This window comes from Chamaea fasciata, unplaced genomic scaffold (genome assembly GCF_029207755.1).
Source record: "Chamaea fasciata isolate MVZ Bird 193981 ecotype frontalis unplaced genomic scaffold, bChaFas1.0.hap1 SCAF_7, whole genome shotgun sequence".
NCBI lineage: Eukaryota > Metazoa > Chordata > Aves > Passeriformes > Sylviidae > Chamaea > Chamaea fasciata.
The window spans coordinates 54,827,300-54,847,099 of NW_027094092.1; the positions used below are offsets into that span (position 1 = coordinate 54,827,300).

The window sequence follows — 19,800 nt, forward strand, 5'->3', positions numbered from 1 at the left end:
TGTGGTAAACAAGTGTAACATTATTACAAGATTCCAAATTCCAAATTGCAGACTCAGGCTCCCAAGCTGGGAGGCTGAGATGCTGTGTAAGACAACGACCCCTGAGCAACTGAGGGGCAAACAGGATGAGGATCCCAAACCTTAGTATTAGTAATGGTCTGAATTATTATTATTGTTGTTGCTATAGACATAACTGCCAAGGAATTTCAGTGTTCACAGTCCCCCTTATGGAGACACCCAGCTCAAGCTGTGGTGCTTCCCTAAAGGAATCCATCCTTCAGGGTACGTGAAAACCTCATGTGGAACCCTGTTATGGGGCCTGGCCTATGCAATTTCTGTACAGATTTGTAAGGCGTTTAGTATTTCTAGGGACAAAGGATGAGGGTGAGCAGGCATGTAGAGAAGGAAGAAAAGGTACAAATGCCTAGGGAAAATGTTATGTCCTTGTGAGTGAAAGATCAAAGAAAAGGTGGCAAGGTGCCATAGATTTTTTTTTATGCTTTGTTTTTAAAACAATCACATAGTGAAGGCTCCAAAAGAGAACTGGTTTAAATGCAAAACTGTGGCTTTTATTTCCAAACATACAATAAATAGGTCCACCACAACTAGCCTCTAACTTCATTTTACATGGAAGGATTTTAAAATTAGTTTGTGCATATTTAAAAATTAAACTTCCCTTTGCACATAATTCCAAACATAACCGAACTGCATTACACACCAGCTCATGGTCTTGGCACTGTGACACAAGCAACCAATTAGAAACAGAGCTCTGTAGCCAGGACTTGTACAAAAATTGCATTTTGAATTGTTGATAAAAGATCTACCAACAATTAAGTCTTTTGCTGCAGTATACAAAAAACTTTAGTACAGAAATGTTGAAAAGCAAGTTGTCTTCTCTCCTGTTTCTGTAGAGACTGCAAGGTAAGTGGATTTATTAAGTGTTTACTATTTGCTATATGATACAATTTTCATACCAAAATATCTTTACTGCATAGTAACATTCCATATTTTCAATATGCAAAAGGAGATTAGATGCAGTCTTTTTATTTCATCCCTCATCACTGAATTTAAAGACATTTTTAACCGCATCTCTGTTTCATCACAGTGCAGAAGGCCCTTAATAATTCAAGGATTTATTCAGTCATATTTTTAATACAAAAGTAGAGGCTGAGGAAAAGCCAGAGTAGTCTATACACAATGCACAATCTGTGTACATTCTGAAGCTGTACCTCTTCAAGAACTAGTTATACACTCTTCAAACAAATCCCTTTATCCAGCAATTCAAAATGCTTTAGATCAGAAGTTTTATATTAGAATCAATACAATATATGCATATAAATACATTTATACCCTTCGGTTGCTAAACAACCCAGATGGCTGCGAGGATGTGACCCGACATGGTTCTCCATTGGCGTGGGATACCAAGTTATGTCGGCAGCTAACTGTTAACCAAGAGAGTCACAGTAAAAAAATGGAGATCTCTGCACAAGGTAGGTGTGCCACAGCATCAGTTAAGACTAAAAATACCAGGTGAGACCCTGGCCCCTTCAACAGGGCCAGGATTTCAACTTCTGTGAGATGCAACACACAGGCAACATTTTTTTCCCTCTGCCAACGCTCCGTTCATAAAAAGTCTCAGCAGAACAACAAAAACCCCAAAAATACAACAAACCAAAGCGAAGGTTTTACAACTGCAAGTTTCCAAGACAGGTGCTGCAGCTTTCAAATACAAAGAAAAAGTTTTATAATTAAAAAAGGAGGGAAAAATAAAAACCAAAACCCAAACCAAAAAGCAATGTGCAAGTGTGAAATTCAGAAGGGGATAGCAGGGATCCATCTAGACCTCGGGTCAGGCTGAAACACAGAATCCAAACTGCCTGATGGAAAAACAGTTCTCACTGCAAACCTCATCTCCAGCTGAGCAGGGTGTTTGTGGATCTGCTGCCCCACCCGGGACAGCACCTCCAGGGTTCCAGGTGGCCCCAGTCCCACCGAAGGACAGAGCCACCAGCACTGACCCCCCACAGCCCCACGGTGCTCCTGGGGCTGTCACAGCAGTGGGTGATGTGTCCTCAGTGTCCTCAGCTTGGCTTCTGAAAGGATGCAGAAATGTTGGCTGAGTATCCTCCAAAGGTGCTAGAGGTTTTAAGTTTGAAGCGTTTCTTCCCACAATGCCAGGTATACAAATGTGTATCTTTTTAAATAATATTGCACATAAAAAATCATCTTAAAATTTGTAGTGAAAGCAGGGTTGAAGGACAGTGTTTTCCAAAAGAGAATAAAAAGCTACCTGTACATAGTAAGTTTTAATTTAAAGAACGCCAAGATTATTCAAAATCTAAGCACATAATACTGACAGAAAAATGTTAAATTGCACAATCTACATATAAATTAATTTGTAAATACTTAAAAGTTTTTAAACATTGAATACCCTTGATTTTACAAATCAGCTAGGTCACTGTCAAAGGATCAACTTAATGAGTTAGAAGTACTTTCCCCCAGAAAGAAACAGAAACAAAAAGATTTGCAGTCTCAGATGAAGCACTGGAAAGAGTTAAAGCATTTCAGCTCAGAGGTAGTGCTAAACACATCCAACTAGAAGTCCATTATATTTGAACTATGATGAAATAACGTAGTAAAATGTAGAAAGACTATAAAATTTACAAAAATAAATAGTTCTGAATGCTTTAGAAAATGCAAGAGACTTTGTTGGTAAGTGTCTTGATCTGCTTTTCTGACCAAAAGAAAGCAAAGCGTGTCTCATTTTTAAAATATACCCATCTCTAGTAACATGTCTGCAATCCACACAATCTAACTCTGCAACTTGACAGATGCCAGCTTGGCATAAACTCTGATATTAAAAATAAAGTGGAGGCTTTGTAAAAGATCACCTCATATGAAATTTGCTTTGCATGTAAATTCTTCTGTCAAATTAAAAATTGCACATAAAAAAGTTTATTGAAAGAGGCATGAGGGGTGATGAGGGTATGCGCCCATTGTTCCACATACATCCTGGAAGGAAAATGACGATTGCACAGTTCTGATAAATAATTCTCTTTTTTTTAAAAAAAAATCTGCCACTTTTTCAGTTTATAAGTTTTGGAATTATTTAGAAAATCCTACTATGGACAAATTATTATTTAGTTTGCTTTTTAAAGAATTCTTTACAACTATTCCAGTGGCTTTTATCCTGAAACCAAATGAAAGTGGCAGTTTAAAAGTATCTTTGGGTAAAACAAGTATCAGGATCCAACCAGAATTTCCATGATGTGGTCCAATTCACTCAGATCTGTTCTGCAGATCTGAATGTTGTTTGCTGAAGAAGAATTACAAGACGGGAAGGTTTTCAATGGTTCTTCTGTAGCAAGAGATGGTGATCTGGGCGGCATCAAGGGAGGGCAACAAAAGTCTGAATCATACATTGAAGTGTCAATATCTTCAAAAATGTCATCTATTGCCAAATCCTTCAAGTAACTGGTTGAATTTGAAATCTCAAAGGAACCAAACACACATTCAGCTCCCTTCAAATCCTGTCTATCATCTTCTAGTTTCAGACCAGTATTTTCTGGAAACTTCGGCTGGTCATCTCCAGTAGGAACCAGACAAGTAGGGGGGCTGATATCTTCTACAAAGTCTAAATCCTTCAGAATAGATGAAATAGCAGACGACATGTCATCGTCCGAAACGATCAGCAGGCTGTTTTCAATCGGGTCTTCTACAGACCGCAGGTCACAGCAGTGAGACTCCTGCTGACCAACACCTGAAGGCAACTGAAGGGAAATCCCAGGTGACTCCATCCCTGTGTAGGTGTGAGAAGCAGCAGCAATGCCAGGGCAGATATTCACTGGCTGCTGGCTGCTCTCTTGTCTCATCTCCTCCTGAATCTGCCGCACGGTGTTGGCGATGAGGACGGAGCGGTGCAGGTTGGGCTCCACCAGCATCTTGTACGTCTGTAACTTGGTGAGGCACATGTTGAGCACCAGCTGCCTCTTGAGGGGGTAGGGCAGACTTCGACTGGAATCAAAGGCACTCGAGAGACCAGCCATGTTCTCCTCATAGTCACTCAGCTTGCGCTTTAGACCTCTCCCCAACATGAACCTGGAAGACAAAATTTATGAATTAACCTTGGGCAGGCCCAACAGACAATTCTGAAAACCCTGCAGTGTACAATGTATTGACTTTTGATGTCACAGAACATCAAGAGACAAAGAAATCCTGCACAATTCTACTTCCATTGAAAAGATGCAATTTCCAGCTATACTGTTTCATGGCAATTTCCTTTCTAAATGAGAAACATGGAAGAAACATACTAACTCTTTTTTTTAAAAAAAGCTACATACTTCTAAGTATATCTGACTGCCCACATGAAATAAAATAGATGCCTATATTAAGGATCAAATAACTCTATAGAATATTTCATAATTTCCATTTTAACACTCATTCTTGGGTACAGCAGGTAAGATTTCAAGCTAGTTTTCAACACCCATTTTGATCTCATTAAGGCTTGATCTCATTAAAGTCTTGTTCAGTGTCTCTGAGAACTCTATGTAGGACTGATTCCTCTCTTTCTTTCTTTCTTTGGTGACACAAAATTGTTTTACAGCAAGACCAACAGCAGGGCCTCCCATGGGACCCTTACATCCATTCCACAGCTTGGAAGTTTGCTTAAATGTGGGAGGAAATCTGGCTGGGCCACTGAGCTCACATAGAGACAATGGGTGCTCATGGCTGATGGTTCACAACTGCTACTGACTTCACACTAAGAACATCAGGCAGGAAGCCATCAAACAGCATTTTAAAGGTGACCAATTCAGGTAAAAATAGTTAGGAATAAATTAGAATTTAGTTGCTTTCATCCTGCTTTGTGTGCTCTTGCACGGAAATAAAGTAGGTCTAGAACAATGTGGTACAAAAATTTGTACATACACACATCTAAAATGTAAGTGATCCAAACCAATACTCCTTGGGTACTTTGCAATTACCATCCCAAGTCTAAAGAGTTTTATTAGGGACAACAAGCCCTAAGCAATCACTCATATAAACACAGAAAATGAGTATACTCTGCACAAAAACCACTGGTAAAATCTTAGTTACACACATCCTAAAATGTCCATGAATACAGACACCTCGTTCTCAAACTATTAAAAAAAATTAAGCAATCATAAATCAGACACCAGTGGCAGATTAAGGGCAGATACTTCACGCACAATGATCCAGACCCTGCATGCTGCCGTGGGCCTCCCAACTTCCTTTTCATGTGAGCACTGGATGCTGCCAGCAATAGCTCAGCTGATGGCCGCAGCTGCCAGCTGCTAGCCTGTTGCTAGACTTTTGGGGACAAGGAGAAGGCAGAAGGATAAAGCCTCCTTTACTTTCAGGATTTCTCCAGATTTGCAGGGAGCATGGCGGGGCTGCATGGCTACATCCATCTGCCCAGACAAGGCTGTTGGAGAACTCGGCTCCTCTGGAGGAACAGAAAGCAAGCAAGCAGTGCATCCTCCTCAGCAAGACACGTGAGAGAAAACAGACAGCTGCTACAGGAGTTTAGGTGTCAGACTTCTCAATAGTACACACTTTTTTTTTTTTTTTTAAAAAAAAGAATATATCTGGATGAAATTCAACTTGTCTTAGGACTGCATTTTTACTTAGCAAGGAGTAGTCTGGTCCATCTTCAGTTCATTAACATACTCGCTCTTGAAATAGCAACAAACTTTAATTACTTGCAATTTTACCACTGCTGCGATTTTTTAACTTTGGAACTCTGCTTTTCTCCAAAGTTTTCTGTTAAACTGCCACAGCACCATCTGAATCTCTTTAAAAACCAGAAGGTGTCCGGATTGGTGTGCCTGTTCACCTGGGTCATCTTCCCACACTGATCGTGTTATCACTTTCCCACTCGGGCACCCCATTGGGAGCAAACAGACCCAGCCAGTACCCAGCACTCCGCTACAACAAAATCAGAGCAAATCTGGATACAAAGTTCAGGCACAAAATACAAAAACAAAGTATTCTGGGGAGGCAGCCTGTGTGTCAAGGATCCTCTAACTACCGACAATATTGTCAGTAACTGATCATTTTTGACACAATCCGTGGAAAATCACATTTATGCAGGACAAGTAGACTGTTGCTAAATATACCAACTCTCGTCGTGAAGACAATCATTTATGCAAATCCTAAACTCACAATAAAATTGTGAACTCTCTATTTTAAGTAGCATTTAAATGTTGTGTACTACCTCAGGCATTACCTCATAGCATCACCATAAGAACAAAAATTATACATCAAAACAACTGTTTCTTCACTAAGCACCATCATTCAGGACCCTAGTTGGATTTGTTTGTTTGTTTCTCTCAGTTAGTTAAACAGACCAAAATTTACACGCATAAGGGAATGAAGTTATGACCACGCAGGAAACAACAATTCTGACATTTCATACATCCAGAATACTTGGTCTTGATAATTTACTGCTTTTAGTATCTTTTTTAAATACACATTTATACTTTGTTACATACACAGGACATACCATTCCTATCTCTTTGAATTACATAAAAGATGTTAATTCCTAACATCTCAAAAATGTGCTATTATTTCAATTCTGTAAGCAAGCTTAAAGAGCAAGCAGACTATGATATGCAAGGATGTATAATTTCACAAAAACAACTTAATATGACATCTTTTACTTTTCAATTCATCCAACAGTCTAGTTAGACTAAATACTTCATGCTCATATAGGCAGGCACCCCTCTTTTGATTCCTCAAATTGCCTTCATAAAATTCGTCCCAGAGTATTTTAGAAATATGTAACAATGCTTGGGCACGACAGCACTTGACTGTAAAAATGAAGTGCAAGAAATACTATTTGCTCCAACTTCAAAATGTTCCTACTTAACATACTCCCGACTCTCAAGATGTGTTTTTAAAATAAACAAACACAGTACTACCTTACTTTTAGAAATTCTGTCTAACACTGATTTACTGCCCAACAGGAAGGATCCCCTACTCTCCCTCCAGGAGCTGGACGACTTCAGAGGTTACACAAAAATTTGGAAAAGGCTAATAAAAACCAGAGTACCATTGGTACAGTGGATTTAAAAATGACTAGTGTCATGGTTGCTACAGGAGACATTAAATTTCAGTTCTTGTCAAACACACTCAGCTGCTGACCTACAAAAGACACAAAGCCCCTTTGTTAGCAGCTAATCTACATTTTATCAGGCCTTTTGCTTTACTTTTTAACACAAGAATTTCTGACGGGATCAGATCCTTAACAAACCACTGAGTATTTTCTAAGAAGCCTGTTCTTCCGTAGCACTGCGTATTGACACCTCGTCCCAAACCCAAAATTCAGTCAGATGCTCTCTTTTGCAGCATTAGTTTGCAGCAGAAGATGGTGATGGCATTATTTAATTATGCAGTGCTTATTCCACTTCAATTTTTGGTAGCAGGGCAAACAAGCAGCCGTGCACACACAAACCCCCAGCTGCCTGCTCAAAGCAGCACAATCTGGGCACACTAAAGCAGAGTCTCCAGAAACTGTGCTCTCCTTACTCCAGCTTAATTCCAGGAACCTACTCACATCTCAAAAAATTGGATCAACTAACAGGATTTTGGGAAGTGCCAATCTGATAACTCTGTAGCTTGTAAGTAAATAAACTAAATAAAAATTAAAAGTTTATGCCAACTTCAAATGTGAGGTTGGTACACAGATGTTCAATTATAAAAGTAGCAAGCTCTAAGTCACCCTTTTCTTCAACTAGAAAAGGTTCCACAACAGGATTTTTTTTTTCCATTCAGATGATCTATTTTAGAATCTTTTGTCATGAGAAAAACAGGAACAATGAGGAGCAACACATCTCAACTTTTTTCCTGGCATTTTCTCACCCTCTGTCATTATAGTAATGTGAACTGAGCCACAGGCCGTTTATGGCAGAATGCTTTTTTAATGAAAATAGTTTTTCAGATACAGAGAAAAGGAAGCAAAGTGAACTCAGTATTTGGGAGTACCAAACTCTGTATTCACATCACTGAACTACAATGGAGTCTACACAGAAATTCTGCCCTGACAGCATGTTCCTCAGATCCTTCCAGTCCTCCATGGAGGACATTTCATAGCAACTCCTTCCTGCTAAGATGGGAAGAAGCATCCAAGCACTGTAATCCTACACCATCCCGAGGTCTGAAAAAACTTGGGAGGGAAGAGGCACATCTCTGGCTGGCAAATCCACACAATACCAAACAAACAGGCCCGGTCAGGGTGCAGCTACTCAGAAGAAACATTCCAGGCGACCAAGAGAAATTCACGACCAAGAGAAATTCACATTGCGATGTGTTGTGGACAATACAAGGCCCATGCCACCATTTCAGCTCCATCTGTCACACGGTCTGACAGTGCAGCTGCCACTGACACATGGTTGGGAAGTACAGCTGGGAACACTCTCAAGGAATAATGCAACATGTGAAAACCTTCAATTACTTCTATCTGGGCAAACTACTACTTAACTTTTTTGGAACATGAGGGCGAAGAACTAAAGAGAAACGTTAAACAATATTTAGAACTCAGGACCTCACAGACCTTCAATTTTCAGTAAAGAAGAGCTTCAAAAATAATGAGTGCATCAAACACAACTGCCAGGGTTAGTATGATCTGAACACAAACTTTTCATGCGCAAAACAAGCATGGAATTAAACTACACAACAGTTATTTATTTACCACTAAATATGTTTAAATAGCAAGATCATGAATAAAGTACCTGGCCTTCACTATGCAGGTAAAGATAACTGAATTCATAGTGGTTCCTTTTGGCTTTTCTTTTTAGAGTATTAATCAATCCAAACTTGCTTGATCCTTTCTGTACAGCCACACTGCTGCATTTTTCAGCCCAAGACTGTCTCAAAGTGAAATACTACTTTTTCTTACAGGAAAAAAATACCTGCTTTGCAGGTGTGTAAGCACCTCATGAGTGAAAGCTGCCTGTCCAGTTTACAGTAATGCAGCTTAAGTATTAAAATCAAAATTAGAGACTCCTTGCTACTGTAATTTGGGCAATTCTCTTTCCAAGTCTCCTCTGTCTCGTAACTGTAGAAACCACGTAAGAGTAAAGACAGGCAGAAGTCTCTGTGTGCTGTAGACTTGTGCTAGTGACTGACCAAGGCTGGCTGATATCCTGGTGTTCTGCTCTCCCCTCTCTTCCATGGACACACCTCACAAGCACACATCTATCCGCAGAAGTGCAAAGGAAGACAAACACCCCAACAGCTACAGCTGCCTCCCAGAATTATTCTATGCATGCTGCACACGATGTTTAATGACAATCCTTCCCCTACCCGACACATATTTTTAGGCAACACACCTTCATGAACAGTTTTAATTAAGTGCTGGAGTGGCTATTGGTTTGTACTTCACGTAGAAGAAAGTGCACAAGGAAATGGAAAGGCTGAAGGTGCAGTTAACAGACACAACACAAATCCCTTCCTCCCATCCAGGCTTAGTGCTGATCACTTGGACATGCCTTACATAACAGTGTAAGCTGTCAGAGCACACAGAACATCTCCGATCTGGGGTCCCCAGCAAGTGCTGGAGATCCCCACACACCTTTTCAGCTGTTACCCAGAGAAAGTGAGGGAAGGACTAAACCCCTTAGGAAACACCAAAGGAAAAAGCAGTTTAGACCTGAAGATACTTCCAAATATACAAAAGTGTGTTTAAGCCCATTGCTTCCCCACCCCCTCCTCAGCACTGCCCCAGTTTAGCCAAGATGAGTAACTGCTGGAGAAGGCACAAGTGACTAAAAGTGTGCACACAGGGAGGAGTGCAGTCCTACCAGCTTACTCCCATACCTAAACTCCTATGCAACAACTTCCTCACAAGAGTCAGAAATTACCAGAAAATAGCTGCTCAAAGAAAGCAGACTTAATGTCAACTTTTTGGTCAACAAACCCTGACCTATAACACACCCACGGTCTGGTACAAAGCAACTGGAACACAGAACCAAGATATGCTGCTGTTCAGACTCAAGAAACCCCAACAAAACAACAAACAACCCCAAAAACAAACATACACAACACACCCCAACCCGGAAAACAAAACACTGAAAAACCCCATACCTAAGGATTTCCCCACATTTTGAAAGTAAGACTAGCCTGAATAGCATTCATTAGGTACAGGAAAGGAATGAGAGGAAGACTGAGTTTAGAACAGAATTACTCTGGAATTAATAATGTTCCCACCGTCATTCACTATGTGTGAAGTAGAAAATAAACCTGTAACATACACAAGCGTTTTAGGAGCTGAAATTATGTTTAGGAAGCATTTGGAAGTAAGTTTGACCTTGATTTAAAAGTTAGTTTGAAACCCCCCACAACAACCTGTTTTTGTTATGTCTACTGGGATCTGGATAATTCCTGCACTTAAGGACATCTTTCTAAGTTCCTTACTCCCACTTCAATTCACAAAGCACTGATAAGAGCTTTGCTTTACAAACTATGGCAGCTAAGTTTCAGAGCATGGCATTTCACGCTGGACAAGCAACTCCTGTGTTAGGATCTGTGCCTTCTACAGCTAAAACAAGTGGTTTCCAGTGCTTAGTGGAGAGAAACTTCCATCCCTAAAAAACCCCAAACTAAACTACTGTCACTCTTGTCTGTCACTTGTGGTTCTCATTCCACATTTATTAATAAAGCTCATGTGTATATTTTTAATGAGAGTGTGTTTACCAAGGTTTTTTCAGGGATTTTGTGTGGATTTTTTTTTTTTAAGTGGAAGAAGGGTCTGGAATAATTTAAACTAAGAATCTATACCAATTGGCAAAAGCTAATACATGATCAAGAGCTACTAAACCTAGAAACTCCCACAGTAAAACTAAACTATAATTAAATGAGAACATAAGACTCAAAGGAAACAAGAAGAACCAAACCACTATGGTTCTACCAAAGCATCTCATTGGAGAGACGAAAGATCATTAGAGCTGCAAATGCAATGACAGACCTCTTCACAGCTTGCTCTAGTCAACTGAACAGTTTCAATCCCATATTTGCTTCAAACAGAGATACCAGATGCATTCACCTGCATAACACTGACACACGTTTTAGGGTTACAGTGATCTAAAAGATCTACTACTAAAGGAAGTTATAGCTTGTTAAATATTAAAAATTGGCATGCTCACACTTTAACAGAAAAAAACGGACCATTAACAGTAAAAGCAAACAAGAAAAAAAGCTATTTTCCTGAGAGAGGACTGAGCATTTATCCTTTCAGTAACCAAATCAGAAATCATTGAATTTTCTCTTGTAGTACACAACTTTACTTCAGTATCCAGTCCCACCTTCTCACAACACAAAATGGCAACACTCAATTTTAGCAGCTGAACAGTGGATCTTGCCATAAGACTCAAGTCTTAATTAAGCAATTTCCAAGAAAAATTGATCTTAAGGCAATGTGCTTTATTGAACAGTAGTAATTCCCCCTTATGAAGGAAAAAATAGTAATGGAAATTCAGAATTCTCAAACCAAAGAGTTTTATGTCACTTTATATTATATATCCCATTTTTTAAAGAAATATTTCAGTTTAGCACTCTAATCCACAAATAACATCTGCAGCCTGTTATCAGAACATGCCTGATGCACATTAAGATACAATGGCATAAAATCATACAAGTAGTTACCCTTAGAAAACAGAAAGGAGTCCAGGCAGGAAGATTCTGGATTTTGCATAAAACGTGGTCATCCAAGAGTCTTGAACTATCCCAGAGGCCAAGCCATCCACCGAGGTAGGATGATGCGACTTAAGAGGAAAAAAAAAAAACAAAACCAGAGTATTTAATTACTATGTGGTGTTTTTTTATTTTTTTAAACCAGAAGCATTAAGAACACAATCCAATACAACTTTTAAAATTATTTGTGCTAAATTCTATTAAAGCAGGTAAAAACGGGTAAACCCCCTAAAATTCATGAATACACTCAAATAAGAGGACCTAACAGTTTCACCTCTGAACACATAAAATGTGGAAATTATCTTTCATAAATGAATATTACAGAATGCTGATCCTCTAAGTGTTAGGTTTTAGGATAAGGACTCGCACTACTACTTCCTCAGGTTATTGAACACCAAATTACAATTGTAATCATCTCCAAAATTACATAATCAGGAGAGAGAACACCATGCATGGTGAAGAACTACATATCAGAATTAACCCCTAATGCTTACAGGCTGCAAAAGCAGTTAGATTTTTATTTAATCCTCCAACTTTCCTCTTTTTCAGCATACACAAAAACAGTATGAGAAGATAGTTGACAAGGTGTCCTACGATTGTGTCTAATGTTCAGTGTGGCACCATTTCCATCAAACCCCTGATAGAGCAATATCTGCAGTATGGCTAGAGACCACATGGATTAAATCATGGATTAGCTCAAGGCATTGGAAACTGGGAAATGTGAAAAGGCTGAAGTGACAGTAGACTATGGACTAGGCTAGGAAATGTGGAGGGAATCGCATGATCCATGCTCTTGAGGTCTCACCTCCACCTGGAGAATCAAACTCATGAATTCCAAGGATTAAAGCCCTTGCAGGGGCTAACAGCCTGCAGCCAGGATTGGATGTGACATCCCTGTTTGTGCACATCACACACACAGACACCTGACCCAGCCACGGCAAACCGCCTCACAAATGCACCGCAGGAGCAAGGATCAGTACTATCCAGGTAAACACAGCCCTTGTGATCAAAAATCAAAGAGTTCATACATTATTTCACAAATCTTAAAATAATACAGAGCGAAAGGCAATCTTACATTCAGAGAGACGGGCAAGTAAACGCCTACAGTTCATCTTACATAGCAACTCATAGCCTGATGCTACCAAAGGGCTCCGCCGCTTACAGAACCTCGGAACTGTAAAGATGCAGTAAAACAGCAGTAAAATGCCCGTGACCTAAGCAAGCCAAGTCTAACCCACAGCATCAAACACATTAAATCTCCCTCCTCCTCCTCCTCGAAGCTGACTTCTTTCCCAGTATGATATCTGCACTATCTATAAATAATTAAAAAAAAAAAAACACACAAGAAAGAGACAAATGAAGATTCATAACCTATTTCCTCTGAAACAGCAGAACTTCAGATGGTCACTACTGAGGTTTAATAAGGTGTACTTGTTAGGTCACAGGGAGAGGTGTGCAGTCACTGCATTCTCTACACACCGAATATAAAAACACATGCTTTAGAGTTTTAGGATTTTTTTATGTGAAAACAACTTCACAAAGCTAACAAGCATAGTAAAATTTAGATTTTAGCACCTTAGCTAAAAAACCCCAAACCCAACAAAATTAGAAGCACTGGATAAAAAAAATAGAACTGTTACTTGTGTTTTAGAAGTCCAATATTTTTGCTAGAAGGAGATGAAGGCAAGAAGTTTTCAAATTTAAATTCTTTATTAGATACTTCAAAGGATTCCTGCAGCAGTAACTGTGGACGTTTTGACTTTTGCCCTGTATGATTTCACACTGGGTTGAGTGTCAGGAAGAAGTACAGAACCAAGGTTATTAGGTATAGTTTTTACAATCTGTTAGGGAAAAAAAAACAACTATAAAAGACACAGAGTAGCTGCAAATCACCATGAACTGGATTACTTTTTGTCTTCCCTTCCTGGCAGTATGTGTTTAGGGGTCACTTTAGAATTTTGGGATTACAGCATCATTTCAATGTTAATGGTATTTCCCACATAGCAGTTAGCTGCCTGAACTACGGAATTTTAGCCACATCAAAAATTAAGTGGAAAACTACTGCATAAGGCTCCTACATATGCTTTTAGAAACGAGCATTCCAACACAGTTTGAAAAATTCCAGGCCTAACTAGGGCAGAAATTATTAACAGCACCTATTTGCGAGCTTGATCGGCAATATGCCTAAAGACCAATCTTACGCTCCTCCAGCCCTATTCACCTGCTCGTAGCCCAGACTAACACGCGTTTACTACGCCGAACAAAACCTGCTATTAAAAAGGTAACTGCAGCTTATACATAAGTCGCCACAACCAAGCGGCAGCGAGCAGGAGTACCAGGATGGAACCGCTGGGGTCCGGGGAAAGCCCTTTCCTGCCGCCCTCCCGCAGCCGCTCCCGCGGCTCCTGCCACCATTTGGCCTTTGTGGAAGGAGTGTCGGTGCTTCCTGCGGGCGTCCCGCCCCCCCCGCCCGCGGCCGTGGGCAGCGGTAACCAGAGACAACCTTGGGCTTCCCGAGCTGCGAAAAGTTACACTCCTCCCCCTTCCTCCGCCGGGCTCGCTCAGACCCCGGCCGGGCTAATTATAACTGCGCGAACAACTTCCACCGCCGGCCGCGCTCCGGGCGCTCCCCCCGCGCCCAGCCCGGCTCCCCGGGGCCGCCGTGCCCGCACCCGGCCCCGCTGTGGCCCCGGTCCCAGCTCAGCTCCCCGGGGCCGCCGTCCCTCCGCACCGCACCTCACCACCGCCGGGGCCCGCCGTCCGCTCCACCTGTCCCCGCTGTTCCTCCTCTCCCACCGCACCGCCGGATGCCCCTCCACCCCTCACCGGCAGAGCCCCCCCGCCCCGCCGGGGCTCCCGCCGCCCCCGCCTCGGCCTCCCGCCGTACCCGGCCGTTACCCCACGCCCGCCGCTGCCGTCCCCTGCCCCCGGCTCCCAGCCCCGCGCCCTCCCGCCGCCTCCCGACCGGCGCCCCACCTGGGAGCAGAGGAACCCCGGTCCCTTCGCAGCCGGCCGAGCTCCCTCCCTTCGGCGGGGCTGGGACTCGGGCCGGGAGGAGGCGGAGGCAGCGCCACCCCCGCCGGGCGCCAGCAGCCTCCGCTCCGCCCTTCCCTCCACCCGCCGCTCCCGCCGTGGGGCGCTGCGTGCGCCGCGCGCGCCAGCTGCCCGCCCTCCCATTGGCCGGCGACCCTTTCAACCTGCCCGGCAACCATTTTCTGACTGGCCGGCGAGCCGGGGGGGCGGGGCTACGGCTGGTCCCGCGGCGCCGCCCAATGAGAGAGCCGGGAGAGCCGGGGGGGCGGGGCAGCGCGCCCCCCTCGCCCAATGAGGGCACGGGCGCCGCCGAGTCCCGCGTCCCCCGGCGCGGCGCTCCGGGGGCGGCCCCGCCCGCGCTGCCGGGGATGGCGGAGGGGCCGGGCCGGGCTCGGCTCCGCATCGCGCTGCTCCGCCCGCCGCTGCTGCCGCACTTTGCGCCTTCAAACCACCGCGGAGCCACCGGCCAGCCCGGACCCAATCCCACAACCACCCCCGCCCCTCCCTCCCCCCCCCCTTTTTTTTTTGTATAAACTCGCAGTCCGTCTGTGACCAAAACTACCAAATTTCAGTAAAAGGCACGCCCAGGGCCTCTGCAGAGCAGCGGTCCTACAACGCCCGGTGCCAAGGCTGTTGGGAAACGAGGCGCACACGTCTCCCGACCAGCCCTAGAGCTACGTCAAATATTGCACAATTCTCCCATGAATATTCACTTGATTTTTTTTTTTTTTTCCAAAGATGAGGTGGCTTTAGCCGTGCTCAAACCTCGTATTTGCTTTTCACGGGCATTTGCGTAATGAAGTTACATTGGCACGAGTGTTTGTACAAACCAGATTTCAAAATCTGACACTGAAGTATTTGTAAAGATCGATTTTGATCCTTTGTCAAACCCTGCCATGGGTTTGTTACCTAAAGCATCCCCAAAAAGCTGCTTGATCTAAACTCATCTCTGAAAGAGTCAATCTCTAGGACATGAAAACCAGACAAAACTCAAGGACATTTGCAGAGACGGGTTCCTACAGTGACGGTGAGCACAGAACAAGTTCACACACAAGGTTCCATGTCGGTCTCATAAATACTACAGAAACATTTGCAATTGTCTGGTGGAGATAACACTACAACTTTGATGAAAGATCAGCTGCTTTTTGTGGTTATTCAGCAAAGGAGATTTTTTCTTTTAAACCCTCAGATCCAACAGATTTTAACCCTTGTGTCTTCTGATGGGCACTCATGAAGGGGTAGGAGTGTGCAAGGCCTGACCCAAATGCAGGGGTGAAGGGCAGAGAGAAAGCTGGAGCTGAACTCCGCGGGTCCCTCGCTGAGGATGAGGGGACCATCTCTCCGGGCCACCTCTCTCCTGCAGCGTGGTGCCCCCAAGTTCCTCAGCCACAGCTGTGCTCTGACCTCACTGCTGGGGGTCATGGAGCACAGAAGGGGAGCGAGTGCTGCCATGAGAAGCACTAATGAATCCTTTTTGACACGCTGCCAGAGCTGTGTTGCCTCCCTGCATGGCTGAGGGGTGACACCCCGACCCCCATGGTCCATCTGCTGCGCCAAGTGTGTCAGCACCGAGGGGGAGGAGAGGACCAAATACCTCCCCCAGACCCCTTCCTTCCCACCACACACTGTGGCTTATGTGGAGCAATAACTCTGGGATGTTCAGGATTCTTCTGTCTGCTAAAGTCAGCCAGGGACAACCAGGAGAATTGCACCAGGACCGACCCCTGCCATATGCTGGGGATTATCTCCAAGGAATAGACACAGGATAGGCACACAAAGGTAGCTGGTGCAGAAGGGATGGATCTGGAACATTATGTCGAATATGGAATATCAAGGGGCAGTTTAACTAGCAGTACCTCCAGAGTGTCCCCATAATCTGAGCCAAGATTAGGCTTTGCAGACTTGACCCCTGCTGGCCAAAAGTCTGTGACCTCTGTCTGGGCAGTCCTGCAGCACCAGTATAGTCCTGGACGATTCTCTCTTCCTACAGCTTGAGCCTCTGGTACAGCCATTCTCCTCCAGTCCAGGAGACCTTCCAGAAAGACACCAACACTGGTCACCCTGCTCTCCTCACTCTGTCTTGAGTTATTAATCTAAGGTGGTCAGCTGCTCTGTAAGCAATTTTTGTTCTGTGCAATAGGAAAGGTATAGAATGTACCTTCTATACTGGGTGTTTCTAGAAAGGTCAGTTGTTCCAAGCATGCTCTGACAAGAGCTACAGAAAAAAAGAACCTGAGGTTGTTTAAATGCATGCATCAGATCTTTGGATTTATGGCTTAATACTTGAAGAAGTTAATAGAAAGGACATAAAATGTGGTGATTATTTGGTCATTTTTTTTGCTAGTGTTAACAGTGGGATTCACATAAAACAACTGGAACCTCATTTAGCTTGGCAATATTTAATGTCTCGTGCTAGAGGAGCCATGCTTGTTTCACACAGAATTTAGAGGTCTGAGGTCACATATAAGGTCTTTCTTAAAAAAAACTTCCTTTAAAAGGTCCTTATTTTCTCAAATGTGGTCATGTTCTAGGAGTCTAATGCTCTCCCATTTTGACTTGAGCTAAGCTTGAGGCAGAGGATTGCATATGATTTTTTAATGATTTAAACACGGCCTTTCAGTATGACTATACACGCTGCAGGAGGCCAGGATGCCATTCTCATGAGCAGCATATTTGCTTTTGCAGCAAATCTTGCATAAACCAGGAAAAAACATAACCCTCAAACCAATCAATGTCTCTATATAACTCATCTGAAAGGAAAGCTGGAGGTTGCCACTTCTTCTTACCTTCATACTCGGCATCTATTCAAAAACACGGTTCCAGGAACACAGGAACTACTGAAGACTGCTTTCCTATGGATTTATATCTGTGATTAATTACTCTGTGTCTAAGGGATGAGCTCTAATTGAAGCTGGTCTCATGCCTGGAAACTTATGTCTCTCCCTTATCGAGATTACTGGGTATCAGTACAGAATGCTGTTTTCTTCTGGTATCTCCACACTTGGAAACATTCTAAAAATGTAGTGACGGTGAGATCTGACAGATTTGATTGAAATAAATTAGCTATTCTGAAGTTGAATGGCAAAATGATCCTGTTATGCCATCCTTCCATAGGGAAGTGAGAAAGGCAGAGCACATTGCACTAAAGCCCAGTTAGTTTTACCATCTCTTTTTGGTGGTAAAGCCTCTGTGAACAAACTAATCCTACACTTACTCAAATTTATTAGAAAAAGCTATGACACGAGATGGGTATTATAAAACCTAACAACACCTTACTGAATATTTCTCAGAGCAGGAAATTAGCCACTGTTCTCTTTTGTCAAAAGAATCACAATTTACAAGAAAAAGCACTTTCCCCCTTGTACCTTTCAAACAAAGCAGAAACACAAAAGCAAATTACAGTACGAGCTTCAATTTAAACAATTAACCATTCAACAATTTTGTCTTAAACTTCAGTCAGCTCACTGGACACAAAATAATCCAAACACCCAGTGCTTTCCATATCTACCCTTTCTCTCAGTAATGACTTCAAACACAGAAAAGTGAATTTGTTACAAGTACTGTTTTTTTTTTTTTTTTTTAATGTATTAAACTCTTTTGGTTTTTGAGTTTGTTTCTTATCAACATACCTGCTCTTCCCTTTGGAAGTCCTGTTTTGTATGCTTGCACAAGCCCAGGTTGAAGTTGCATTACTTTTTCTTGATTTCCTCTCCAAATCTTGTCTGTAAATGGAACATGAAAAATAGTATATACAGTTCCTTTGCTGCAGCACACCTCCCACAAGCTCTTTGGGGACTTTCAAATACAGCTTACATGGGGATACAATTTCTGTTTAATTCTGGTTTTCCAAGAAGTCATGTAATCACCTGTGTCTTCAGTTACTCTTCCCTAAACGATGACAGTTGAAATTACTCAAATATTTCCCTGGCATTGCAAAGCGGCCTCTAGCATTAGGTTTTCCTGTTGACATGTTTGTCATGCTTGAATGTTTACCACAATAATTCTTCAGGTCATAAACTACTCATTTTGGGAGAATGTTGGTTAAGCAAATGAATAATTATTGTGGGTTTTTTTAAAGAAAGAGCTCCCAAACTTATGAAAATTATGTCAAATAATAAAAATGTCTGTATTTTTCACTAGCTTTTTTTTTTTTTTTTTAAGGCACTACAAACATCTAAAATAAATCTCTTTCCTGACAAATTATTTGATGGGTTTTTGCCTCTCCATGAAAATTCCTTGGAAAAAAGTAGGAAAACTTAACTGTCAGCTTTGCAGGAGACAACAAAAGAAGTTCAGACAATCCTTGCAAAACCTTGCATTTGATAAGCCATATTGACAAAAATATGTATGTTCCCATAATGTTTATTTCATTTCTTTGAAACTTAGTGGCTTTGTACTCTTAGTATTAGTCACAGAGTGTGAAATAACACTCATTTAAGAACTGATGAGCAAACAAAATTTGTCATCAGCAGTCTCTTTTTCTTTTTGCATATGGGACTATATATCCTAGGCCTGAGATACAAGCATACTTTCACTTTGAACAGAAGTAATTTTTGGAAGAATTTTTGTCTTATCATAGATGTCAGAAAGCAAATGTGTGTTTTTCATTCTAACTTTTTACAGTTTGTTTACTTAAAAGAGAGTATGGCATAAGTTGCAGGACTGTAAAACAGTCACACAAATCAATATTCTGAGACACAAAAAATCCATAATGGTCTGGTAACTACAATATTAAACTATACTCTCAGTCCATTTACAATAATGCCTTTTAAAATGCTTACTAAAGCAGCCCAGACATACCTGACACTTCAAAAAAAGTTAAGGACAGCTTTGAGAACAGGTAATTCCTGGTGAGTCTGAAGGCTCAGCTCACGTGTGAATCCCTAACCTGCTCCAGGCTGAAACCCTTCACTGCTGCACCTCCAAGGCAGTCTGGTCAGGAAAGGTGCTTTTTTTATTCAGAGACCTGAATCTATCTTCATTGACCAAATTTGCCCTTTAGGCAAATATAGCTATGGTCAGACAGTCTTTTGCTAGGCAAACTCCCAGAGCTGCAGC

The 19,800-nt window shown here is 42.2% G+C and overlaps 1 protein-coding gene across 3 annotated transcripts; it reads right to left on the reverse strand.

The window, feature by feature from the left end:
- Nucleotides 1–547: 547 nt before the first annotated feature.
- On the reverse strand, nucleotides 548–14,790 carry LOC136292769 (SERTA domain-containing protein 2-like). 3 transcript variants are annotated; one of them, XM_066188961.1, is made up of 4 exons: nucleotides 14,686–14,790; nucleotides 12,785–12,883; nucleotides 11,662–11,780; nucleotides 548–4,098 (listed from the first exon to the last, which is right to left on the reverse strand). In XM_066188961.1, the coding sequence occupies exon 4, from the start codon at nucleotides 4,092–4,094 to the stop codon at nucleotides 3,243–3,245; it is 852 nt and encodes a 283-aa protein (XP_066045058.1). In that variant the 5' UTR covers nucleotides 4,095–4,098; nucleotides 11,662–11,780; nucleotides 12,785–12,883; nucleotides 14,686–14,790; the 3' UTR covers nucleotides 548–3,242. The 3 variants fall into 3 exon arrangements, with proteins under 3 accessions (XP_066045058.1, XP_066045059.1, XP_066045057.1); XM_066188962.1 differs by lacking the exon at nucleotides 12,785–12,883; XM_066188960.1 differs by lacking the exon at nucleotides 14,686–14,790 and having other exon boundaries at nucleotides 12,785–14,527.
- Between the last annotated feature and the right edge of the window lie 5,010 nt (nucleotides 14,791–19,800).

What these genes read in the sequence shown, in the direction of transcription:
- LOC136292769 (XM_066188962.1), bottom strand. Translation starts at nt 4,094, where the DNA reads ATGTTGGGGAGAGGTCTAAAGCGCAAGCTGAGTGACTATGAGGAGAAC.